At 41.8% G+C, this 21,955-nt stretch overlaps 1 protein-coding gene across 4 annotated transcripts in view; it reads right to left on the bottom strand.

Moving 5' to 3' along the window:
* Tbc1d1 (TBC1 domain family member 1) overlaps positions 1-21,955 on the bottom strand; it is a 218,940-nt gene that overhangs the window by 41,474 nt on the left and 155,511 nt on the right. For all 4 annotated transcript variants that reach the window (XM_027938840.2, XM_071614212.1, XM_027938823.2 and 1 more), the window contains one exon: positions 460-645. In XM_027938840.2, the coding sequence (XP_027794641.1) occupies positions 460-645 (186 nt within the window). The remainder of the gene's footprint in view (positions 1-459; positions 646-21,955) is intronic.

The following is a 21,955-nucleotide window of genomic DNA, read 5'->3' as shown; positions in this document are numbered from 1 at the left end:
GTATCAGCACAGACAAGGCTTGGCTCATGTTTTTTCAAGTTACTTGCAACTCAGTAAAAAAGGCGTAGAGTAAGGTTACAAACTTTAAGGACTTCCATAGAATCAGTTTATACATAACACCCAGGTAGAGACCCTGGCTGAGGATAAAGTAGGAAGACAGAGGAAAACAAAACAAAATATACCTTTCAGAGGTTAGAGCTTAAACTACAACTTGTATTTCAGAAGTTCTAGACACTGTGCTAATAATGACCACCTAGGAACAATTAATATAGTTGGGGGGACAACTTTAAATCTCTAGAAGGTAAACAGTAAAAAAAAAAAAGTAAACATATGATTGAAATGTATGTTAAGTTATTTTTTTGTTGTTTTAAGAATCATGCTTATGACTGATGTGATTCACTTTAGTACACAATGAATTAAGATCATCAGGCCTGTTCAGTTTCAATATGGCAAACCAACCTTGTAGCTTCTGATTTTCCTTCTCCATTCTGAGAAGCAGTATCTGTTGCAGAATAGCCTTTTTCCACAGCTCACGAAGCTCCCGTGATGTCCTCTTCTTTTCCTCTGGTACAGGGCCAAAGGGTCCATCTTCACATACTGGTTCTAAAGGAGACCGTGGGGGGAGCTCTCCCAGCTCTGAATAATCTGGGGAGGAAAGAAGACATACCAGAATGGTAATTTTTTAGCAACAACAAAAAATTTATGTGTATTCAAACATAGTGCCCAATCAACAAATTCTTCTCATTTACATAAAACATAATGACATCACCAAATTTAAAATTTATGTAAGTCAGAGCAAAAACATGAAACACTGACATATCAAAATGTAAGCAAAAGCTGCTGTAGTTTAAACATAAGTTTTAAGGTGTAACATTATATTCTAAAGAAGTTATTGAATAACAGCACTACTGATAATAACAGCAAATATTCTTTTGGTGGTTACTTTATACCATGCTCTAAGGACTGTATGTATAATCATTTAACACTCACAATCACCCTAAGACACAAGTACTCTATACCATTTTTTTTTTTTTTTTTTAAAAAGCAAACTAAGGCATAGGGAGTTAAGTAACTTGATAAGTTATCACAAACCCAGAAAGTAGCAAAGCCTAGATTGGAATCCAAGCATCCTGGCTTCCATATGTATTCACACTGTGTTATATGACTATGTATTCTGAATAAACATGAAAACATGTTTAATAGTCAACAAAAACAGTGACCATTAACAGATCATCTAGGCTGGGCATTGTGCCAGGCATTTTCACACAGACTCATTTAATCCTGATGACAAATCCAGAAAGCAATATTAGCCTAACAAGGAAACTAAGGTCAGAAAGGCCAAGTAACTTACTCAAAGTTTTATAAGGAATAAACAGGTGGACAGGATTCCATCCCATATCTGCTTAGCTCAGAGCCTATTCTTGCTAGATATTCCTCCTACTCAATGTTTCCCTGTGTTGTGGGTTTTTCAATGTCCATATATTAGTTTAAATCTATTTACCTTTTATAAATCTATACCTTTCTCACCTGTAGAAAATACATTGCTGGCACACACTGTTGTCATAACTCACAAATACCACATAAATATGTACAGAGAATGTCCCACCCTCTCACTGTGACCCTATCTATGAAGACCAGCGGAGGTTCCTGTATAACTGGATTTCATGGGACTTAACATGCTTCTGTGTAAACTGAATCTTTGCAAATAAAACCATGGTCTCAACACACACCATGAAAAACCTTCACAGGCAGCCTGAGCCTCTCAACCACCCATAACACAAACCTACAAGCTCTTCTAGTTAATAGCTCCAATACCATTCCACATTACCGTAATTTCCATAATAGTCATCGACATTACTGCTATCCTTATCTAAAGTTGGACTTGTTTTCCTCAATTAAATCTATGAGATCAAACAAGAGTACAAATGTTTAATTTCTTAAAGTAACCTGACCATCTTAACTCCTCTTAATATTGCTGGATTAAAAAATATAAACACTAAATAAGAATGCTTTATGATCTCTGTAAGCAGTCAAATGTGCAGCTCTAAAGAGCGCCATACATTCCTATTTCATTACGATTTTTTTAAATAGAAATTCTACTTCCTTTAGAAATAACTAGAAAGTTTATCTCATTATAAGAGAAAGGATGTTTGTGTGTAATATTCAACGAAAAAGTGCAAATCAAAATTGTCTATATAGTATTGCTATGGTTTGGGTGTAACTTCCCAAAGACCTATACATAAAGGCTTGGTCTCCAGGGTGGTGGTATTAAAGGTTCATGGACATTTAAGAGGTGGGACCTAGGGAGAGACCCTGAGGTCACTGGGGCTGTGTCCTCCAAAGAGAATTTTAGATCCTGGTCTCTATCCCTCTCTTTGCTTCCTGGCTCAAGATGTGACCTCTCACCCTAAGCATACTCCTGCCACTGGAATCCAGTGCCCTCAATAGAGGTCCAAACCAATGAGGTTCTAGCCCACAATGGACTTGAACCTCCCAAACTATGAGTTAAATAAACCATTTACTTTCATTAAGTTGGGGGTATTTTCTTGCTGGTTAATACAAGTATCATCTCTTCTATAAACAGTGTGAAAGGCAGCACAGTTTAGTGATAAACAGAGGAGGCTCTGGAGCCAGGCTGACTGAATATTCATCAAGACTCTGCCATTTATTGACTGTGTGATATTTAGCAAGCTACTTAACCTCTCTAAGATGCCTCAACTTCCTGACCTGTGAAGTGGAAAGAACAGTCAAATGTCTCAGAGCAGCAATAAAGCGACTGAATTAATACATAAGATACAAAACACCTAGAACAGAGCCCAACACACAGCAAGAATGCAATAAATATTAGCTCTTATCGATTGTCTTACATATGTGGCACAGAAAAAATGATGAAAAGAAATGCACTGAAATTTTACCTACTTAATTATAAAAATATTGAAAAGAAAGGTAGCTAGAATCTTCCTTCCTTGAACAATGGTTTGCTCATCACTGAGCATAGCAGCTGAGCACCGAGTACCAGCAGGTGATACATAAATAAGTACTGCATGAAGGAAGAGTAAACAGGTCCTGGGTTTTGGCATGCTGTTATTATTTCCTGAATTTTCTAAATATGTAACAATAGACATTTTTATACTTAAAGGAAAATAGTACAAATCTATTTTGATTAAAATAAGTTGAAAAAGTGTCCTCCTGCAAAATAGTTAAAAACAAATCACACCCCCGCCAATACATACTTAAGAATAGTCATTACTGAACATGTTTAAATTAATTGTTATTTAAAAGAACTCTGTCAGTACTCTTATTCTGCAGCTTGAAGTCTTTTCCTTTCTTTTTCCTTTCCTCTCTTAACATCTCTGCTACACATGCATCATGATTAAAGTTCTGCTTTCTCTCATACAGGAAGCAGTTACACTCCCACTGACTTGCAAAGGACTATTTCAAAAAAGGAACTTGTGAGAAGTCCTGCCTGATGGGGGCAGGTAGTAAGGCAGCAGAGAGCAGCACCAGGTTGGGCTTTAGTGCAAGTGCAGGAGCACCGGGGCCTGTGCACGTTAACAGAGGGGGGGCCCCACTGACTATCAGGTGCAGCCAACCAGGAAATCCTCTTCCCTTTTCAACCCTATTGATGAACAAGGGCTCTCTTCATCAGCCCTCCTTCCTCTAGTTCCATCCTTCCTGTTTACTTTCTCCTCCTGAGTGTCAATCATTAGCTACAGTTTATTGAGAGAGAAGTCTTTGACACAAATAAGCTTATCTGATTCTCATGAAATAGGTGACATTATTATCCCCATTTCGCAGCCCAAATAACTAAGAGAGTTTGTAACTGAGTCAAGTCATATGGCAAGTAAGAGCAGAGCCATGATTTGAAGCAAGGTATATTTTCCTGCAAAATTAGAAGTACTTAGTCTTGCTTCTCTAACTTTGACTGCACAAGCATTACACAGGGGATCTTTGTAAAATCAGACTCTGATTGAGTCTGACTGAGGGGAGGCCAAGAGTCTGCATTCTATCAGGCTTCAGATGATGCAGCTACTGCTGGCTGCGGAAGCACACTCTGAACAGTAGGGTTCCACGTTGCACTTCTCTTTGGCCTTTATACAACCCCATGGGCTTACCACCACATCAAGGAAGCTCTTCCTTCCATCCCAGTTATCACTGACAGAATAGTTCAAATGCTGCTGCTGGAAACTGTCTGAATTTAGGCCTTTCACACGTGACAAGAATTTGTCCCAAACTTGGTCAGAGTATCAAAGCCAAAGACAGAACACGAAGAAATTATTATCAGTATTAATTTCACCCCGTGGATAAGCCAAATAAAAGTTGATACTTTGTAAAGGTCAGAAAATAAACCTAGTAGTTTATAGCAGGGTTTTAACCTCAGCACTAGTGACATTTTTGGCTGGATAATCCTTTGTCACAAGGGATGGTTTTGTGCACTGCAGAATGTTTTGGAGCATCCCTGTGCAATACCCATAAGACGATGGTAGTGTCAAGCCATCCAGTAATGACAATTTTTAAAAAATGCCTCCAGATATCACTAAATGGGCAGGAGGGACAAAATCACCCTATGAGAATCCCCGATTCAAAGAGAAAACAAACTCACTTTTCTCTACACAACCCTAGGAAGAGATTAAAAAATATATTCTCTTCACCCAAATGTATTTAATGTGGTAAAATTACTAATTTTTTTTAAGAGTTTATAATTAAGAATGAACTTTTAAAATATTATCTTTTGTTCATGTTAAGAATAGAGTAGTTATGGGGCTGGGGTTGTAGCTCAGTGGTAGAGTGCTCGCCTAGCATGCATGGCCTCAGAACTACATAAATGTAAAATAAAGATATTGTGTCCACCTAAAACTAAAAAATAAATATTTAAAAAAAGAATAGACTAATTACAAAGTAGTTTGGTAATTTGTAAGCGGGAATAATTAACATATTTGTTTGTTCTAAATTTGGCCTGGCTCAATCAGGCCAAGTGGGCTGTTTTCTTATCAATGCAACAGGATCCAGATTTGGGACAAGGCAGTAGTATTGCAATCAGTTCTTTTTTGCACGCATGTTTTTGGGTACAATCTTGTGACATGTGGATTCACATACACAGGGGCTTAAGCAGGGAAATATAGTGAAAATGTTAGATGGCTGTTGGCTGTGAACCCTGCTCTCACAATAAATATGGGCATTATTTTTAACACGGATAATTCCTAAGCCAACCACACCAGTATTTATCAAGTCCCTTACGTGCACTGTGCTAAGTGGTCTAAGAAGGGCCACTTTTACATTTCTAATAGTTTCCAGAGCAATCTTGGTGATCAGGCTTCTTCACTCTATTGTGTTCTCCCAGAGGCCCAGGTAGAAAGGCCCAGTTCAGCAGGACAGAGGCTGCCTTGGGGCTGCTCCACCCGCTGCCCCTCCTCCCAGACACCCAAACTGTTGGTGCCTCTTTATAAACACAAATGCCTTTTGGGGTTCCAGTCCCTCAGTGCGAAATGTGAAAAATGACATTCACCTCCAACTGCCTGAATGTGGAGACCACAGGCACTGACAGACATATTTATAAAGTCTACAAAGCCACAAAACCAAAGGGCTGGGACAACGCACTAGTCCAGGATTAGATTTTACTATTCTGACATCTTCTTTAATGACGGGATGTAGAATGCTTAAGTGATGTAGACTTCCAGACAACAGCTTCCAATGGGTTCTAAGAATTTAAAACCAGTCATAATTCAGGGGTACTAAGAGACAATTGTCTCCATTTAAATCACTGCTGTGACATTCCCAAAAGAGTTGTAAATATAATCCATGCTGGTGCATATTTTGGATGCCAAATTACTTTCCAACAAGCTTGGCTGCTACTCTCTTCTTTTTCTCTGCTCACAAATGTACAGGGAAGAGTATAACACTGGATTGCTGCTGTGACCAGAATCAGTACTGTGACAGAAAAGGAGGGAAAGCCACACACACACACTCTCCTCCTTGCCCAGTATCTGACTCTCTAAAGCATGGAATGCAGGGGCTTGCACTTTCACAAAACACAAACATTAAATCTTGAGCTGCAGTTCTCCCTTTATAGACATGACATTAAATCCCATGTTAATGTCCTGGAAGAGAAGCTCCGGGAAGAAAATGAAGACACAGGTCTTTATTCTCCAAATTTCTGGCTTTTTGCCATGTGTTAGCCCACAACAGAACATTTTATACTCTCCCAGCCCTCCTGAAAATCCTGAGTTCTCATGCCAAAAGAAAAAGTAACTTTTCAAAATTTTCAGTTGCTCTCTTTCAATAACATGAGTAGCTTTTGGAAAGGAAGATTCAAACTGAACATGAACTCTCTGGAGGAGGGTAATGACAACAGGGATTAACATCTGCAGCATCTGTTGTTACCAACAGCCAAAGAACATTTCTTTAAAAAAAACTAAAATGACCATGTAGACTTAAGGCTGTCAAACTGTTTACAGACTATAAACAACTTTACCTCTACTACAATAGGAGGCAGAGGCCAGGAAGGCAGAGACTTCTGCATTCTCTGCCATGTTCCCATGCCCAATGCACAAGGAATACCCCCCATGAGTAGATTCATCTACCCGAGATTGTCTCAATTCTGCCAGGACTTCTTTGGATGTTTTATGGAAAATAATCCAACAAGAATCTCATTATTTTCTACAGTTATATTACATGTTAGTCTAGCAATAGAAAAATGTAATACTGTAAAAATTAATTTGTATAATGAAAAAAGTAATTTTAAGTTCTTGCCACATGCATGGAAATGTTGCTACAAATCCAGGTATGAACAAGATACAGTACCTCATATTTCAACAGGGTGACAGAGAGAAGTGCATGACTATGAGAATAAAGGAAATACAAAGAAAGTGTTCTAGGAAGTTCAGGAAAGAAGGATGATTCCTGCCATTTATCAGGTTAACAGTTTGGAGCCATGTCTGAGATCAAATCCTGGCTCCACCAGGAATCTAATTAGTCAAACCCAAACAGGCTACATGATCGCTTCATACCTCAGTTTCATTTGTATGCAAAACTTATATAATATTGCTTATTGCAAAGGATTATTATGTGGGAGGAAAAAAACCCAGCCCCTAAATAAACACCCAATAGGTTGTCAACCATCAATCTTAACAGCAACATGAACACCATTTTTTTCAGAAAGAGGTCCATACTTGATGAACAGGTAAAATTCAGACAGGTGGAAATGATGGGAGAAAGTTCAAGTAAATGGATCAGTACAAATAAGGCTCACAGGTAATTATCAACTCACCCTTGCTAATGACCCACTTTGGCTAAGGACCAGATGTTAACACATGTGAAAAGAGAAGACAAGGTTGGTGAGCCTCAGTGAGAGGTCTTGAATGCCTGGCCAACCTCTGTATTACTAAGTCACTGGGAAGTCCAGAAGACTGAGGATTTTTTAAAAGATAAAATTGGTTTCTTATATACATTCTTCAGTACTAGAAAGAAACTGGCCATTAGGGATTACATGGGCCCCATGGATCAGCCAAACGGAAGGCCATTACAAAACAGTGTGGACAAGTGTTTGCAAAAGAGATATGAACTCAGAATAGAGCCAAGCCCTGGCTGAGATGGGAAGCAATGGAGAGGCGGGGAGGAGAAGGATGGGGAGGCAGGCACACAAATTCAAAAAGGCAGCCATGATCTGCAGAACAGAAGCAGAAGCCTTGCAGAGATCTTCATCCTCTCTCTCCAAAACTAGCCATCTGCCAAGGCTATGTGAAGATGACAGAGATGAGGGAGCCAAAAGCCCACACCTGGCCTGGTCTGGGCTATGACAGCAGCTCTAAGGAGAAGGTTGGAAGGAGAAGGAGAAGAAGAAGCCATCAAGGTCACACAGCAGTAGGACTCTGGGGAAGAGAGCCAGGAGGAGTCACAGAGCACAGGACTGAGGAGGAAGCAGACGGCAGACCTAGCAGGAACTCTGGTCTGCCTCTGGCTTCCTCCCTTCCAGTCGGAGCTCATCTACAGGGGCAGGAGGCACTAAGAGCTTTGTTTGCCCCCAGTGGTGGGGAGGCCATGGCTCTCAAAGCTGAGGTGTACAGAAGCTTGGGAAGAACCAAAAAAAAAAAAAAAGCTGTCAAAAAAATTTAATGCATGTGATAAAATTACATAGTTTGAAAAAAATGACATTTGTTTTTGAATTTGCAAGGGGAGTGATGCTACTTTTGGAGGCTGAAAGTTAGGACTCTCCTCTTTTTATAAAAGATAAAAAACTAAAGAGAAACAAATATTCAACCTTAGTCAGAATACAAAATGCTGACCTTTGTAATAGTTTGCTCTATTCCCACTTATATCACACTGATTTCAAACTGTAGCCCACAGAAGCCCTTTGGTGCATGCCAACAGAACATGTCCCCGAGGAGTGTGCTCAGAAGCCAGGCAGTGTCCAGCCAGCAGCCACTGCATAATGGCTGCCCCTCCACTCCATATTCATTTTTCCTTCCTTCTTCAGAGCCATGAAGGATATGGTCAGCACTCTGAGAAGCACTGGAACTCTTGAGCTGAAAGGGACATTAGAAGATGACCTCGCTCAACCCTCTTCCCTTCCCAGATATGAAAACTGAGGCTCAAAGAGGTCCAAAGTCCCAGTTTCTGAGCAGTGTACAAGTGCCCACTGATTTCATCCTCACAACCACCAGATACACTGGAGACTGTTTTAATCCCTAAATGACAAGAGCTTGGGACATACAGCTAGTCAGTCAGTGGAATTAGGACTAGAACTCAGACCCCAGGCCTGCTCATTCCAATGCCTCAGGGCAACAGGAATGAATGCAAAGAGAAAAGGAGAAAGCACCTTATCACACCAGGGTAGCTGCTTGCTTATGTGCCTCAGTTTCCATCCGTAAATCACTGACATTAATAGCATCCGTCTCCACAGCATTCTTGTGGGCATTAAATGGAAAACGCTTGAAAGCACTTTAGACAGTGCTTGGGCAAGAGTTAAGTGTTGAATTCTTATTAACATCATTATTTATTTTGTTCCCCAAATAAAGAAATCCGTTGGTAAAATCTTTTCTTTGCTTAGACTACTCCACATTCAGACAAGTAGGGATAACAAGGAACACTGGTGTACTGGAGGGTACTTGAGGTGAGAAACTCATGTTTTGCAAAGAAAGAAATGAAACAGCAGTGTAGTTCCAAGCAGCTTCCCCCAACAGGAGGCCCCTCATCAAAGCCTTGATGTGTCCAGGACCCATGGCCACATGGAAGCAGAGGTGAGCAGGGATGCCCATTCCCGCAAGAGCTGAGAGGTCCTTTTGGCCTTTCCTTATCTCCCCTCCTCCTCCACCAAAGTTCAGCTCTAAGGTCATGCCCTCCGAGATGCTTCTTCCTGTTGCTCCCTGTCTAGCTGGGTACTGAGGCACCTCCTCTCTGGACCCATAGCACTGGCTGGTGTAAACTGTGGCCGAGCATCTCAGCCATTCTGAGCACAGATAATAAATGCAAGAGGGGCCCAGAGAAGCAGATCAGGTCATCCTGGAGCATTCCGGGGAAGACTAAGAAGGGAAAGCAGCAAACAGGACTACAAGGTCCTCTGGGGCACAGACTCCAGGCCCAAGTGACTGGGGTGCAGACATGAAAAAATGCCTTGTCGTTAAGTTGTGTCAGAGAGCCAGTGAACAGGAACCACATGGGGATTTACCCTGACACCCACACTTGGCCTTCTGGTCTCATACACATGGATTTTTAAAAACGTTAGACCATCCAACATTTGTCATTTACGTCATTAATGCTATGTGGCTGCATGGCTACAGTTATTGATCAAACTGGCTCTGTGTGGACCTCACTATGGGCACAGAAGATAAGAGGTGCCTGACTGACAACAGCACGTGGGTTGCTATTAGTTTACAGGAGTGGTTCTCAAAGTGTAGTCCCCCCACCAGCAGCAGATGCCCTAGAAGCTTCTTAGAAATGCAGGGTCTCAGCCCCACCCACCCAGATTTGCTGGATCACAAACCCTGGGGTAGACCAGCAGCCTGGATTCACACAACAGGGAATTCTAATAACGTACACCAAAGTTTGAAAACTCCTGGCTTTTGACATTCAGTACTTTTTCAGTTATTTTACTCAGTTACTCTAGGTTATTTTACCTTAACTGGTGGTATCACATTATGTGACAATGTGATACTAGAGAACCTGGTATATTTCAAACAAATTATTTCAAAATAATTAAGCAATGACTTCATCCATTAACAGTGACATGACTATTAAAGTTTAAAAATACATCCTGCTTTTCAAACACTGGCCAAAAGGCATTATCTCTGTCAAAGACAATTGTTTGAACTAAAATTAATACCATTTTCTTAAGAAATGCATTCAGAAAGCGGTCCCTCCCTGGTGACCCAAATCAACCACCCACACTATTATAGCAATAATAAATTTCCTTCCAGATTTGAACATAAATAATCAGAGACACAGACCAATGAGTCACCCAACACAAACAGAAAATATACTACTAAAAGCTAAGATCATGATTTCCCAATCTGTGCTGTTTAGCCATCTGCAGAAAAACAGCTTGTTTACAGCACGGCTCCAAGTACCCCCACTGTGTGCTCCTCCTCTCCAGCTCTGGCCTCTGCAAATCCTGATACTATAGCCACCCGGCTCTGCCAAGGAAGATGGAGTAGGACCTAGGAGACCTTTCTGCTTCCCAGTTTCTCTAGAGGCATGGTGAGACCAATTTCCTCACCCTTGAACCTTTCCTGTCTGTAGCACAAGGTGCTATAAGGACCAAAACTAGACCTAAAAAGAATAAAAAATGACTGCATGATGTAGAGAGCTTTCAAACTTCACCCCACGAAGCTGTGTGCAAAATCCATGCTGGCAACCAGGAAGTGATAGGGAACAGAGCTATCTATCTTAGGTTGGGCTGCTATAACAAAACACCACAGACACAGCGGCTTAAACAGATATGTATTTCTCACAGTTCTGGAGGGAAGTTCCAAGATCAGGGTATCATTCTGTGAGGACCATCGTTCTGACTTCCTGCCTACTATATCCTCACATGGTAGAGAGAGGAAGTTGTGGAGTCTCTTCCTTTTATAAGGGCACTAATTCCATTGATGAGGGATTTACACACATGACCTCATCTGAATCAAATCACCTCCCAAAGGTCTATCTCCAAACACCATCTCACTGGGGCTTAGGGACCAGCATTTGGATCTGGGCAGGGGGAAGAAAAACTTTATAGGGCCTCTGTAAACGTTCCTTTAAAGAATTCAGTTAGCGTCAGGCTCGGTGGTACATGCATGTAATCTCAGTGACCCAGGAGGTGGGACGCAGGAGGATCACAAGCAAGTTCAAAGCCAGCCTCAGCAACTTAGCAAGGCCCTAATAACCTGGTGAGACTCTGTCTCAAAATAAAAAATAAAAGGGGTTGGGGATGTGGCTCAATGGTAAAGCACTCCTGGGTTCAATCCCTGGTACGAAAAAAAAAAAAAAAAAGGAAAAAAAAGCCATGTGGAGGTAAGGAGAGGCATGCTTTCTCACCATAAAGTTCAGTTAGCAGCCAAAGAAAAAGGGAAAGTTTTAAAACACAGTTAATACTTTTTGTTATAACCAAAAAGAAGAGGATGGCCCGGCACTGAGAGTCCTGATGGGTTGACAAAATTCAAATTTTCTTTTTTTTTTTTCTTTTTTCTTATGGGGGAAGGGAAGACCTGGGGGCCACAAAGAGGGATCTGCTTGAGTACATGTAGCCACTACTCTAGAAAAGAGCTGCCCTTCCTTCATGTCACGGCACTTGGTCTGTAAATCATTAACACAGCTGCAAGTGCATCTTTTATATCCACTTTTTTCTAACTATATTACCAGGTCCTAGACCAGGGCTTAAAAGTACTCTGCCATCTTGTCTACCTTCTATCCTGCTTCTTCACCCAGCCTGCTTCCCTGTCAGTGCAGGACAAACTGACCACAAAGTAGGAAGCAGGGTTAGGACAATACTCCAACCCAACCTTTCCTGGCACACCAGCCCAGGAAGATGCTTAACTGACATGTGCTTCCCAGTTCCCTGATCAGCATGGAGTGAGACGCAGGCAGAAAAGAGCAACAATAATGCAGACTCCAGACATGACACGATCATAGGCCTTTTATATAAAATCAGACAAAATACAATCCAGGCAAAAAAGAATTAAAGTTTTGTGCAAGAACCTAGAGTTAAAACATAGTTCCTACTACATGATATTTGTAATATAGATAGATGGATTTAGTGTATTTAATCTGTACTTAAATATGTTAATATTTATTAAGCTTGGAATAAATGAGAATCATTTTGTCATGATAAACTGGGAACCTTCAAATTATTAAGGTTTATGCCAAAACAGAGCACTGCATCAATAAAAGACAGCAACAAAACCCTGCAGGGATTTTAACAGCAGCAGCTTTCCAATGAAAGGAGAACCTTGAACTTGGTTCTATCCTGCACCCAACACTCCTCCTTCTTTCTCCCTTGGCATTTCTTGTCTCCCTGACTACACTTGCACACTTCTTTATCTAGCGTCAAGCCCACTTTCAATCCGATCCCAAGGGCAGGGCTCTGTGAACCAACTGTGCCCTGTGTGTAGCTTTACGTTAAATGACACATGACAAATCCACCTCATCGTGTGAGGAGCTGGGTCTATATCATCTTTGCCAATTCGGGGCTTTCACCCAAAACTATACTGGTGTGCCTTCAAAATGTGATGATAAAGACGGTACATTATGAGAGGTAACATGAACAACTATCATGGCCATCTGCAAGATGGAACCTGGATTTGGGTGGCAGTCATTGGGCAGGGAAGGGTTGGGGCCACTGTGTACTGCAGGACAGAGAACTCAGCTGGAGAAGCCAGAGTCCCCACTCTGAGTTTACTGGTAACATGATACAACAGTCCAAATGGCAATTTCCAAGAAGAGCTCAATTTTCCCCTCTGTAAGTCCAGGAGGTTTCTAGGCATGTTGATTGGCTTTTTCTTCCCTTTAAAAGAAACAATCTTAATGACCTCATAGGAAAAGTAAACATGTATATGTGTATATTTTTAAAGGGAAAAGTTATCTATCATCCTACTTCCCAAACATAAGCACTCAATATTTTCCTATATTCTCCCTCTCATCTTCCACTGACTTTTTGCTGTATGTTTAGATGAGGCTTTCCTTCTGTATTCTGGGCATTGTGTGCATCACCATGGTCCATTACCAACTTTCAAAGCATCATAATGGGATCACTGTCTGAAGGTCTGAGTGCACCCAAGCAGGGGCAAGGCTCGGAAGGTGGGAGATCATGACTGACTCACACAGAGGTCAGAGTACGACATGCACACTTAAATCTCTGAGAGGACACTGGAAGCTTTTCAACTGGATAAAAAAAAAAAAAAAATCAACAGGGTCACATCACAGCCCCACGCTGGACAGACATTGGTAAAAACTGCTGGGAAAGGAAGAAAATAGAATTAGAAGCAGATGGTTTTCTAAGGGGCTTAAGGAGAGGTGACATGGGGAGTACAGAGAAGAAACACAGGACCATGAGAAGCAGGAATGGTCAAGGTGCATTCAGTGATCCACACAAGCACAAAGAAGCCCTGTCTGGGCTGTTGCTTGCACAGCCACCCTGGAGAGGTCTTCAGCCTCAGTGGCCAACAAGGACCTAATTGTTAAAAACTCCAGCTAGAAACTCTGCTGCCTCCCTCTGCCTCGCACGCATATGGGACTGAAAAACCCAGCCCCACCCATCCATTGCACAATGCTTATCTGGATGTGATCTAAGGTCGAAATCTGTGAAAGGAAGCCCATGACTTAAAAGTTAGGAAATACTTTTGTGCTTTGCTGAGAAGAGGGGATGGGGAAGTCCACAAGATGAAACAAGAGGTTTAAAATAGTGAACCCAGTTCTTCCCTCAACTCCCACAATGGTCACTGGGTATATGTGGAAATATGACCTTTCCACCTGGGAAACCCTAGCCCAACCGCTTTCCTTATAATGCCAGTATTCTGCCTCAATCAACTTGGGAAAGCGATTTTCCTTCTGAGGTCCAGAACATCAAGCACCCAGGAAGTGGTGTGAGTGGTTTCAGGCTTCCACATTCTCATCTAGCAAATGGAAACAGACTCATTGAGCTGGCTTCTGCCCCATAAAAGGGAGTACCCTGAGATATGTTTAAAACCTGGCATAGTGGTTCACCCCTGAAGCACCAGCCACTCAGGAGGCTGAGGTGAGAGGGTCCCTTGACCCCAGGAGTTCAAGAGCAGCCTAGGCAACATGGTGAGGCCCCATCACAAAAAAAGTAAATAAAAATAAAACCCTGATATATTCCAAATGCTTAAATGCAATCCGTGGACAACTCAAGTTCAAATGTCTTTTGAAAACTGCTTTTGTGGTAATGTTTTCTTAAAACATTATCACAGTTTATAAAAAAAAAAAAATTACTAGACAGGCAACATCTCCTTTTGAAAGTCTCCACTAACTGAATACAGCAAATCCCAGCACATTAACTTCCGTTTATAATTGTTAAAAACTGATAGTTATGACCAGATGCAATGATGCACACTTGAGGCAGGAGGATCGCAAGTTCAAGACCAGTCTGGGCAACTTACAAGTCCTAAATGTGATGTTAAACGTGAAGGAGGTAAGATGGGAATAGGAAAGACAGGAAATGAACCAGACATAACTTTCCTATGTTCATACAGGCATACACGTTCATGTAACTCCACATAATGTACAACCACAAGAATGTGATCCTAAGTGATACTCCATGTATATATGTCAGAATGCACTCTACTGTCAGTATATCTAAAAGGAACATTTTTTTTTTTAAAAAGTGAAGGAGGTAAGCATAGGAAAGAATGGCTGTCATTTCTAGAGGAGGAAATGTGGGGAAAGCAGCTTTCACTGACTGATCCCACATCCCTCCTTTATGAGGTGGGTGCTATCACTGTGCCATGTTATAGCTGCAGCATAGAGAAGTCAAGCAACTGCTTTTGGCCAAACAGGTCACAAATGCAAGAGCCAGAATTTAAGTTCAGGCTGGTCTGATTTAAAAGTCATACTCAAAGCCATATGCAGTGGCACATGCCTATAATTGTAGCTATTCAGGAGGCTGAGTAGGAAGAGTATAAGTTAAAGGTTGGACAGGGCAACTTGGCAGGACTATGTCTCAAAATAAAATTAAAAGGCTGGGAATACAGCTCAGTTGTAGTGTGTGTACCTGGCATGTGTGGATCCCTGGGTCGAATCTCAGCACCACACACACACACACAAAATAAAAGTGGGCATAAAATCCTGAATAGACATTTCTCCAAAGATAACACATACATAGCCAACAAGGTTATAAAAATATGTTCAACATCACCAATCATCGGAGAAATGCAAAACCACAATGAGATATCACCTCATACCATTAGGATGCTCACTGTCAAAATAATCAGAAAGCAATAAACACTGGTGAGGATGTGGAGAAATCAGAATCCTTGGGCATTGCTGATGGTAATTTTCAGGAAAACAGTAAAGAAGTGTCTCAAAAAATTAAAAATAGAAGTACCACATGACCCAGCACTCCCACTTCTGGGTATACACTCAAAAGAATCGAAAGCAGGATCTCAAAGAGATAACTGGCACCCATGTTCATAGCAGCATTGTTCATAAGAGCCAAGAGATTGACAATGCAAATGTACAGACAGATACATGCACAAAACAAGTGTGGCATGTACTACAACAGAACATAGGTCAGCCTTAGGAAAAGGCAAGAACCTGGGAGACATAATGCTAAGTGAAATAAAGCAAAGCAAGAAGACAAATACTGCATGATTCTGCTCATGTGAGGAATCTAAAATAGCCAAACTCACAGAAACAGAAAGCAGAATGGTGGCTGCCAGGGGCTGGGGGAGGGGGAAATGAGAGTGTTTTATGGGAATAGAATTTCAATTTTACAACATGAAAAAGCTCTGCAGACTCATTTACCACATTGTGAATATACTTAACACCAGTGCACTTACACCTAAAAATTTATGGTCAAGGTGGTAATTTTAGGCTATGTGTTTTTTACCACAAAAGTTTTTTTTTTACCACTTTAGAAAATTTAAAACTCTAATTCTTAACCAAGACACTTCAGCCCATCAGGCCTTTCTGAAGTTACACAGGACTCTTTCCCTCAAGTGGCCGAGGCCATTACTAGAAATACTCATCACAATGGGAACTATTCATTTTCTTTTGCCCCGTGACATATCAAGAAAACAAGGGAGTGCAGACTGGAATGAGCAGTGGGAAAACTCACAGGGCCCCTGTTTGAAAAACTCCCTGGCTTGGGAAAGGTGAGCATGGGAGGCAAGAGGCTTGCTTTAAAATGAAGACCTCAGATTCTGGGACATTCTCCCAAAGGTCACAGTAGCCAAAAGAGGAAGTCACAACATTCCCAAGCCCCATCTCTCTGCCACTTACTCACACCTCTCTTAGGGGTTTGATTTTTGCAAATTAAAGCTGCCACTTTCACAACTCAAATTACTGACCACCCCAAGTTTAGTAATTCCACGGATGAAATGGGGGGACCCCAAATAATTATCTGTAGTTCCAGCCCACAAGAGAGAAATAGGCTTATAATCAATTCCATTTTTAATAAATCTGAAAACCTGATAGTATCATGACTTGTGACAGAAATATGCTTCTTTATGTACGCCAAATGTATTTCTTAATTACACATAAAGTTTTCCTATTATCAAAGCATTATTACATTATAAATTTTAAAATGAGACAAGGGAAAATACCACCCATCATACCATCTCAAAATTTCTATAGAACATCAGTGTTTTCTCTGTATCTTTCTCCATGTATGTTATTTCTTACATAGCATAATCTAAGTAGTTGTAATAAATAATTTTATAATAAAAATACCATAACTGGTTAAGATTCCAAAATTGTATATTCCTTTATCCAGCAGAAATCAAGTACCATCTATGAGCCAAACTCCATGGCAGGCCCTAGGGCTCTGAAGAGATAATGTCATTGTCCCCACCAGGCTTAAGCTGGATTTTGCAAATGCACTAAATGCTCTCAATAGCTTGGTAAGACTTAAGCAGATGCAAGAGCATGTTGAGGCCTCACACCATTGATGCTTAGACCAGTTTGTGGCCCAGGTCTATGGTGTAAGCTCAACAAGGGTTCCCTGGGGTCCTCTCCTTGAGGGACACCTTGAACACCTTAGGTTGTGGAACCACATGAAAACGATTTTGCCCAAAGAATCCCAAACTCTTGTTATGGGATAAATACATCAATTAAGCTTTGTTCCTAGTAAACTTTGTTCTTTGATGGGGGGTTAGCCAGTCTCTATCCAAGTCCTTCAGATAATAGGATATTCATCCTACTTACCCCTGAACAATCTCACCTACTACAGAACAACCATCAACTGGAAAAGCTAAAGGCTTTTTCATTGTCCCCTGCCTTTGGTTGGTAAATGATATAATTACTAACATCACACCAACTTACGGTGGCAGGGGGCTATGCCCCTCCTCCCAGCTCTGGCCCATTCCATACTCCCACAGCCAGATGACAGCTGGGTGGGTCCTGCTGCCATGTGGTACCATACTTTTCCCACCATTCCCTGGGTAAGCAACCAGAGCTGGGCCAATCAGTTCTCCCTCTCAAAATCTGCAATCAAACAGATTAGCAGTCAGGTACATGGATGCCTCCAGAGCTAAGAGGTCATACAGCTTGAGGACTGGTGTGATCATACAAGGGGTAAGTGAGCTGGGAGAACTGGCGTGCAGAATAAAGAAGAGAACCGAAGATTGCAGGTAAATGGATAGAGTTGGAGAATATAATGCTAAGTGAAGTAAGCCCATCCCAAAAAACCAAATGCTGAATGTTTTCTCTGATTTAAGGATGCTGACTCATAATGGGGGTTGAGAGGGAGTGTGGGAGGAATAGATGAACTTTAGATAGGACAAAGGGGAGGGAGGAGAAGGGAGGGGGCGTGGGGGTAGGAGAGACGGGGAATGAGACGGACATCATTACCATAAGTACATGTATGAAAATACGAGTGGTGTGACTACTTTGTGTACAACCAGGCTATTTGTGTAATATGAATTGAATTGCATTCTGCTGCCATATATAACAAATTAGAATAAAATAAAATTTAAAATAAATACATAATTTAAAAAATATTTTTAAAAAAGGAATAGAAGAAAAAAAAATGATATGACTCCAAAGAGAGAGCCAGAGATGTCCTTGATTCCTGACAACTTCCTAGTTTCCAGCTCTTACCTTTATCTTGATTTCTAAAGCCTCCTTCTGGTTACACTGGCTTGAGTCATTTTTTGACTCTTGGAACTGAACAATCATTGATGAAAACAGGCTTACACTCAGCTGTTTCCTGAGCGTCCCCCAAGCGACGCCTACGTGCAATGGGTATGCGGGGTAATTCAGAAGCTGAAAACAGCTTCCTGTCTCATAGAACTCAATCAGGGAAACAAACAGGATGCTGATACTTAATCAGAGAGGGATTAATGGAAAGAAACGGGAATGCAGATATGATAGCCAAGTTTCCAGTCCATTCTACCACTGACTGCCTGTGTAACATTCAGTGGGTCCCATCCCCCCCACCCACCCACTCACCTGTTTCTTCACCTGTTAAATAAAAAGGTTTGGAATAGATGACTTTCAAAGTCACCACTTGCTTTTAGGAATTACACTTGAAACCTTTTACATACTCATAATCAGCAACATTATTTTTAGGAGTGGTGTGGGTTATAGGCTATCTTTTTTTAAAAAAATTCTGCCCAAAGTTTACTTCAGTTAGGAGCCAGTGCAATTCTCCACCACCCTGCAGCCCGCACTTGCATTTCTGAAGGGCAGAGTCGGAGAGGGGCACTCTCAGGGAGTTCATCAGCCCAGGCAGTGTGTCCAGGAGAGCTTTTGACATGTCAGAACACTGTAGAGCTGTGCTCTCCAACACAACAGCCCCTGGCCCTCTGTGGTTCTTGATCACCTGAAATGAGGCTAGTGTGAGTAAATAAAATTGTTAATTCATTTAAGTGTGATTAGTTAACATTCCAGTTTAAACAGCTGTATGTGGATAGTGTGCCTACTATACTAGACAGCCAGATGTGGAGTTCAACGTGTAAACCCACTGCAAGATCAGAAGCTCCCCAACAGGGACAAACACAAGCCCTTACGGGACAACAGGAATAGAAAGACTGACGTGCCCTCGTGGGAAAGAAACAGTGGCACTGGATCCTGAAGAGGACACTGGAAAGTCTTCTAGTGCTAAAGTACCATGGGTAGGGTATAGACAAAGGGGAGAAAATGAACAGGAAGAATTTTCTGGGCAATGGAAATAGTCTATCCCAAACCAGGGCTGCCTGAGGAACCCAGCACAGCAGAGAAGAGCATCATATTCTGCACAATCAGCGCTGCAGGCCCCCAGCCTGCCCCCTCCACCCCTCTTCCCAAGTACCAGACAAGGTGGCAAGGTACCCAGCCCTAAATCAACCCATCCTAGCCCCCTTGTGGCTGGCCAGATGACATGGTTTCAGAAAATGAGATGCACAAGAAAGTCCATCAGGCATCTCTGGACAGTCTCACTCTCTGGATACAGAGGGGTCACCCTTTCCTCCTTGATACTTCCTTCTTTGTTCTGCTTGGAAATGGAGGGGAATCCGAAAGTGGAGGCATCTGGGAGGATGAAACAGAAAGAGAGAAGGGGCTGGGCTACATTATGGAGCTACCAAACCAGCTCTGCTCTACCATTACAGATTTCTTATTATGGGAGAAAAATTAGTCCCTCTTTGGTGATATCCATGTGCAGTCAGTCAGATACAATCTCAGAATGATGTCGATTTTGGAAGAGAGGTGCTGGACCATGTGAGAACTACACGACAAAGAAAATGAGCAATAGGAGGTGAGAAGGAACCTCCTCCCCACCCCCAGTCAGTGGAAATCCAAGGACTTTGCCACGTGCTGAGAGAACAACTGTATGCAGACCAATGAGTTGCAGATGGACACCACCCAAGACTGAGGCCACAGCATTAGGGATAATGGGAGAAAAGTCTGAATAAGGTATACAGTGGTTTCTCTGAGGGAGGATGATAAACTCAAAGTGGCCATGGGAAGGAAAGAATCTACCTCCAACTTTCAACCTAAGTCTCACACATGAAGCTGAAGAAGCCAACTGTGTCTACCCTGCCCTCACCCAGCCCTAAACACAAGCTTTGCAAGAGAAAACACAGGGTCAGTAAGACAAGAGAAACCTTCCCTCATTAACAGGGGAAGATGCTCCTGCAAAGTACAACCCCCAAACCCAGAGCACCAGTGAGACTAGACCTCCCATCACAGGACAGTCCTCAACAGAGTCTTCAAGCTAAAGACCTGGGCAGGAAAGGACCACATTCCTAACCTTTCTGTGAAGGCCTATCATCCTCTCAAGTATCAAATTCACAGTCTGGCACTACGATCATGTTCAGAATGCAAGACCACAATTACAATGTTCTTGCTTTAGTAAATGAGGTTTCAAATCTTGTTAGGACTCAACGCTGCAAATATTTTCATTTATATGAAAGTGATAAAACAAATTTACTTGGAAAAAATCCATTTAGAAAGCAATTTAATGCACCCCTTGGCTTTATTTCAGGAATTTTACAAAGTCAAGAGCTCCCTGACTATGCCTGAAGCTGTAACCCTGGAGCTGCCAGAGCTCATGCACAGTGGAAGCACATAGAACTTGCCCTCTCCAGGAGACAACGTTCACTCATTTAAGTAAGTATAAATAACAGAAACCATCCAACTAGGTAGATTCTAATTCTGCTAAAGTTTTAGGATTACAAGTAATGCCCCAAATACTTTACAAGCAAGCATTAACACTCAATTCTAGAACACTTCCAACACAGACATGTGCTTTACTGTAACTCAGCCTTTTGCTGCACACGCACTAATTTAAGTGAGCAAACCAGTCAAAACTCCTCGCTAATTTATTCCTAAAACTGTTAGCAGTTCATTTTTGTGATTGAGAGAGTAGATTTGGAGTTAAGCTCATTCAATTTAAACCTGAGCTATGTGAATGAGAGATGTGGGAGTCATAGGCACATTTACTTAGTCCTTCTAGCCCCACTGCTTAAAAATTGGGCAGTGACACCTCCAATATGTTGGTCGAGTCTAATTGTCTGAAAGTTCAGATATTAAATGCTTAACACGTGATATAGATAACTGTAATGGTTACTATTAATACTTGATTAGTTTCATGGCAAAGAAAATAGGATTGACTGGCTGTCTCAAAATGTGCTATAGGATCCATTTCTGTTTTTCAATCCATTGTTTATTTTACTGATAATCCACTCAGTATTTGTTTTTTGGCCAGAATTTAGGTCAGAATAGGATGTTCTTGTGCTTATCAGCCATTGGGACTTGAGGGTTCTACCCAAGAGAATTCAAGCTCCAGAATCAGAGACTGGGGTGAGGTCCAGCAGTACATGTTTCCACAGGTCCCAGGGGATTCTGGGGCACACTCAGCTTGAGAACAGCTGAGATAAATGTAGCTCCACGCAAATGCCACTAACCTGTGACCCTCTGACTGCCTTTCAGGACCAAGGGCAAGCTATGGGAGCCCCAGGGAGGCTCCCCAGGGACTTGGCTTCCTGTGTGCTTATGAGGGCAGCACCAGGACCCAAGACACCCTCCCTTTCAGCCTGGAGCAGAAGAAAGGCAAACAAAGCCAGCCAGCAGGGAAGCCCAGCTGGTGAACCAGGTCTCTCCCAGCCACACTGGCCTCACCAGCCCCGCCCAGCCTCTGGAAAAGGAGGTTCCACACCAGCTCACACTTAAAACTCTTTTTTAACTTTCATCCACAAAACACCCTTCACATCAATGTTCACAATGGTGAGATTCTTAACAGCCTCAAAGAGGAACTAACCCACATGTCGATCAACTGATAAATGGATAAGCAAAATGTAATATGCCCATACAACAGAATACTAATTCC

This window comes from Marmota flaviventris, chromosome 7 (genome assembly GCF_047511675.1).
Source record: "Marmota flaviventris isolate mMarFla1 chromosome 7, mMarFla1.hap1, whole genome shotgun sequence".
In the NCBI taxonomy this organism is placed as follows: Eukaryota; Metazoa; Chordata; class Mammalia; order Rodentia; family Sciuridae; genus Marmota; species Marmota flaviventris.
This window is presented reverse-complemented; position numbering and strand designations above follow the sequence as displayed.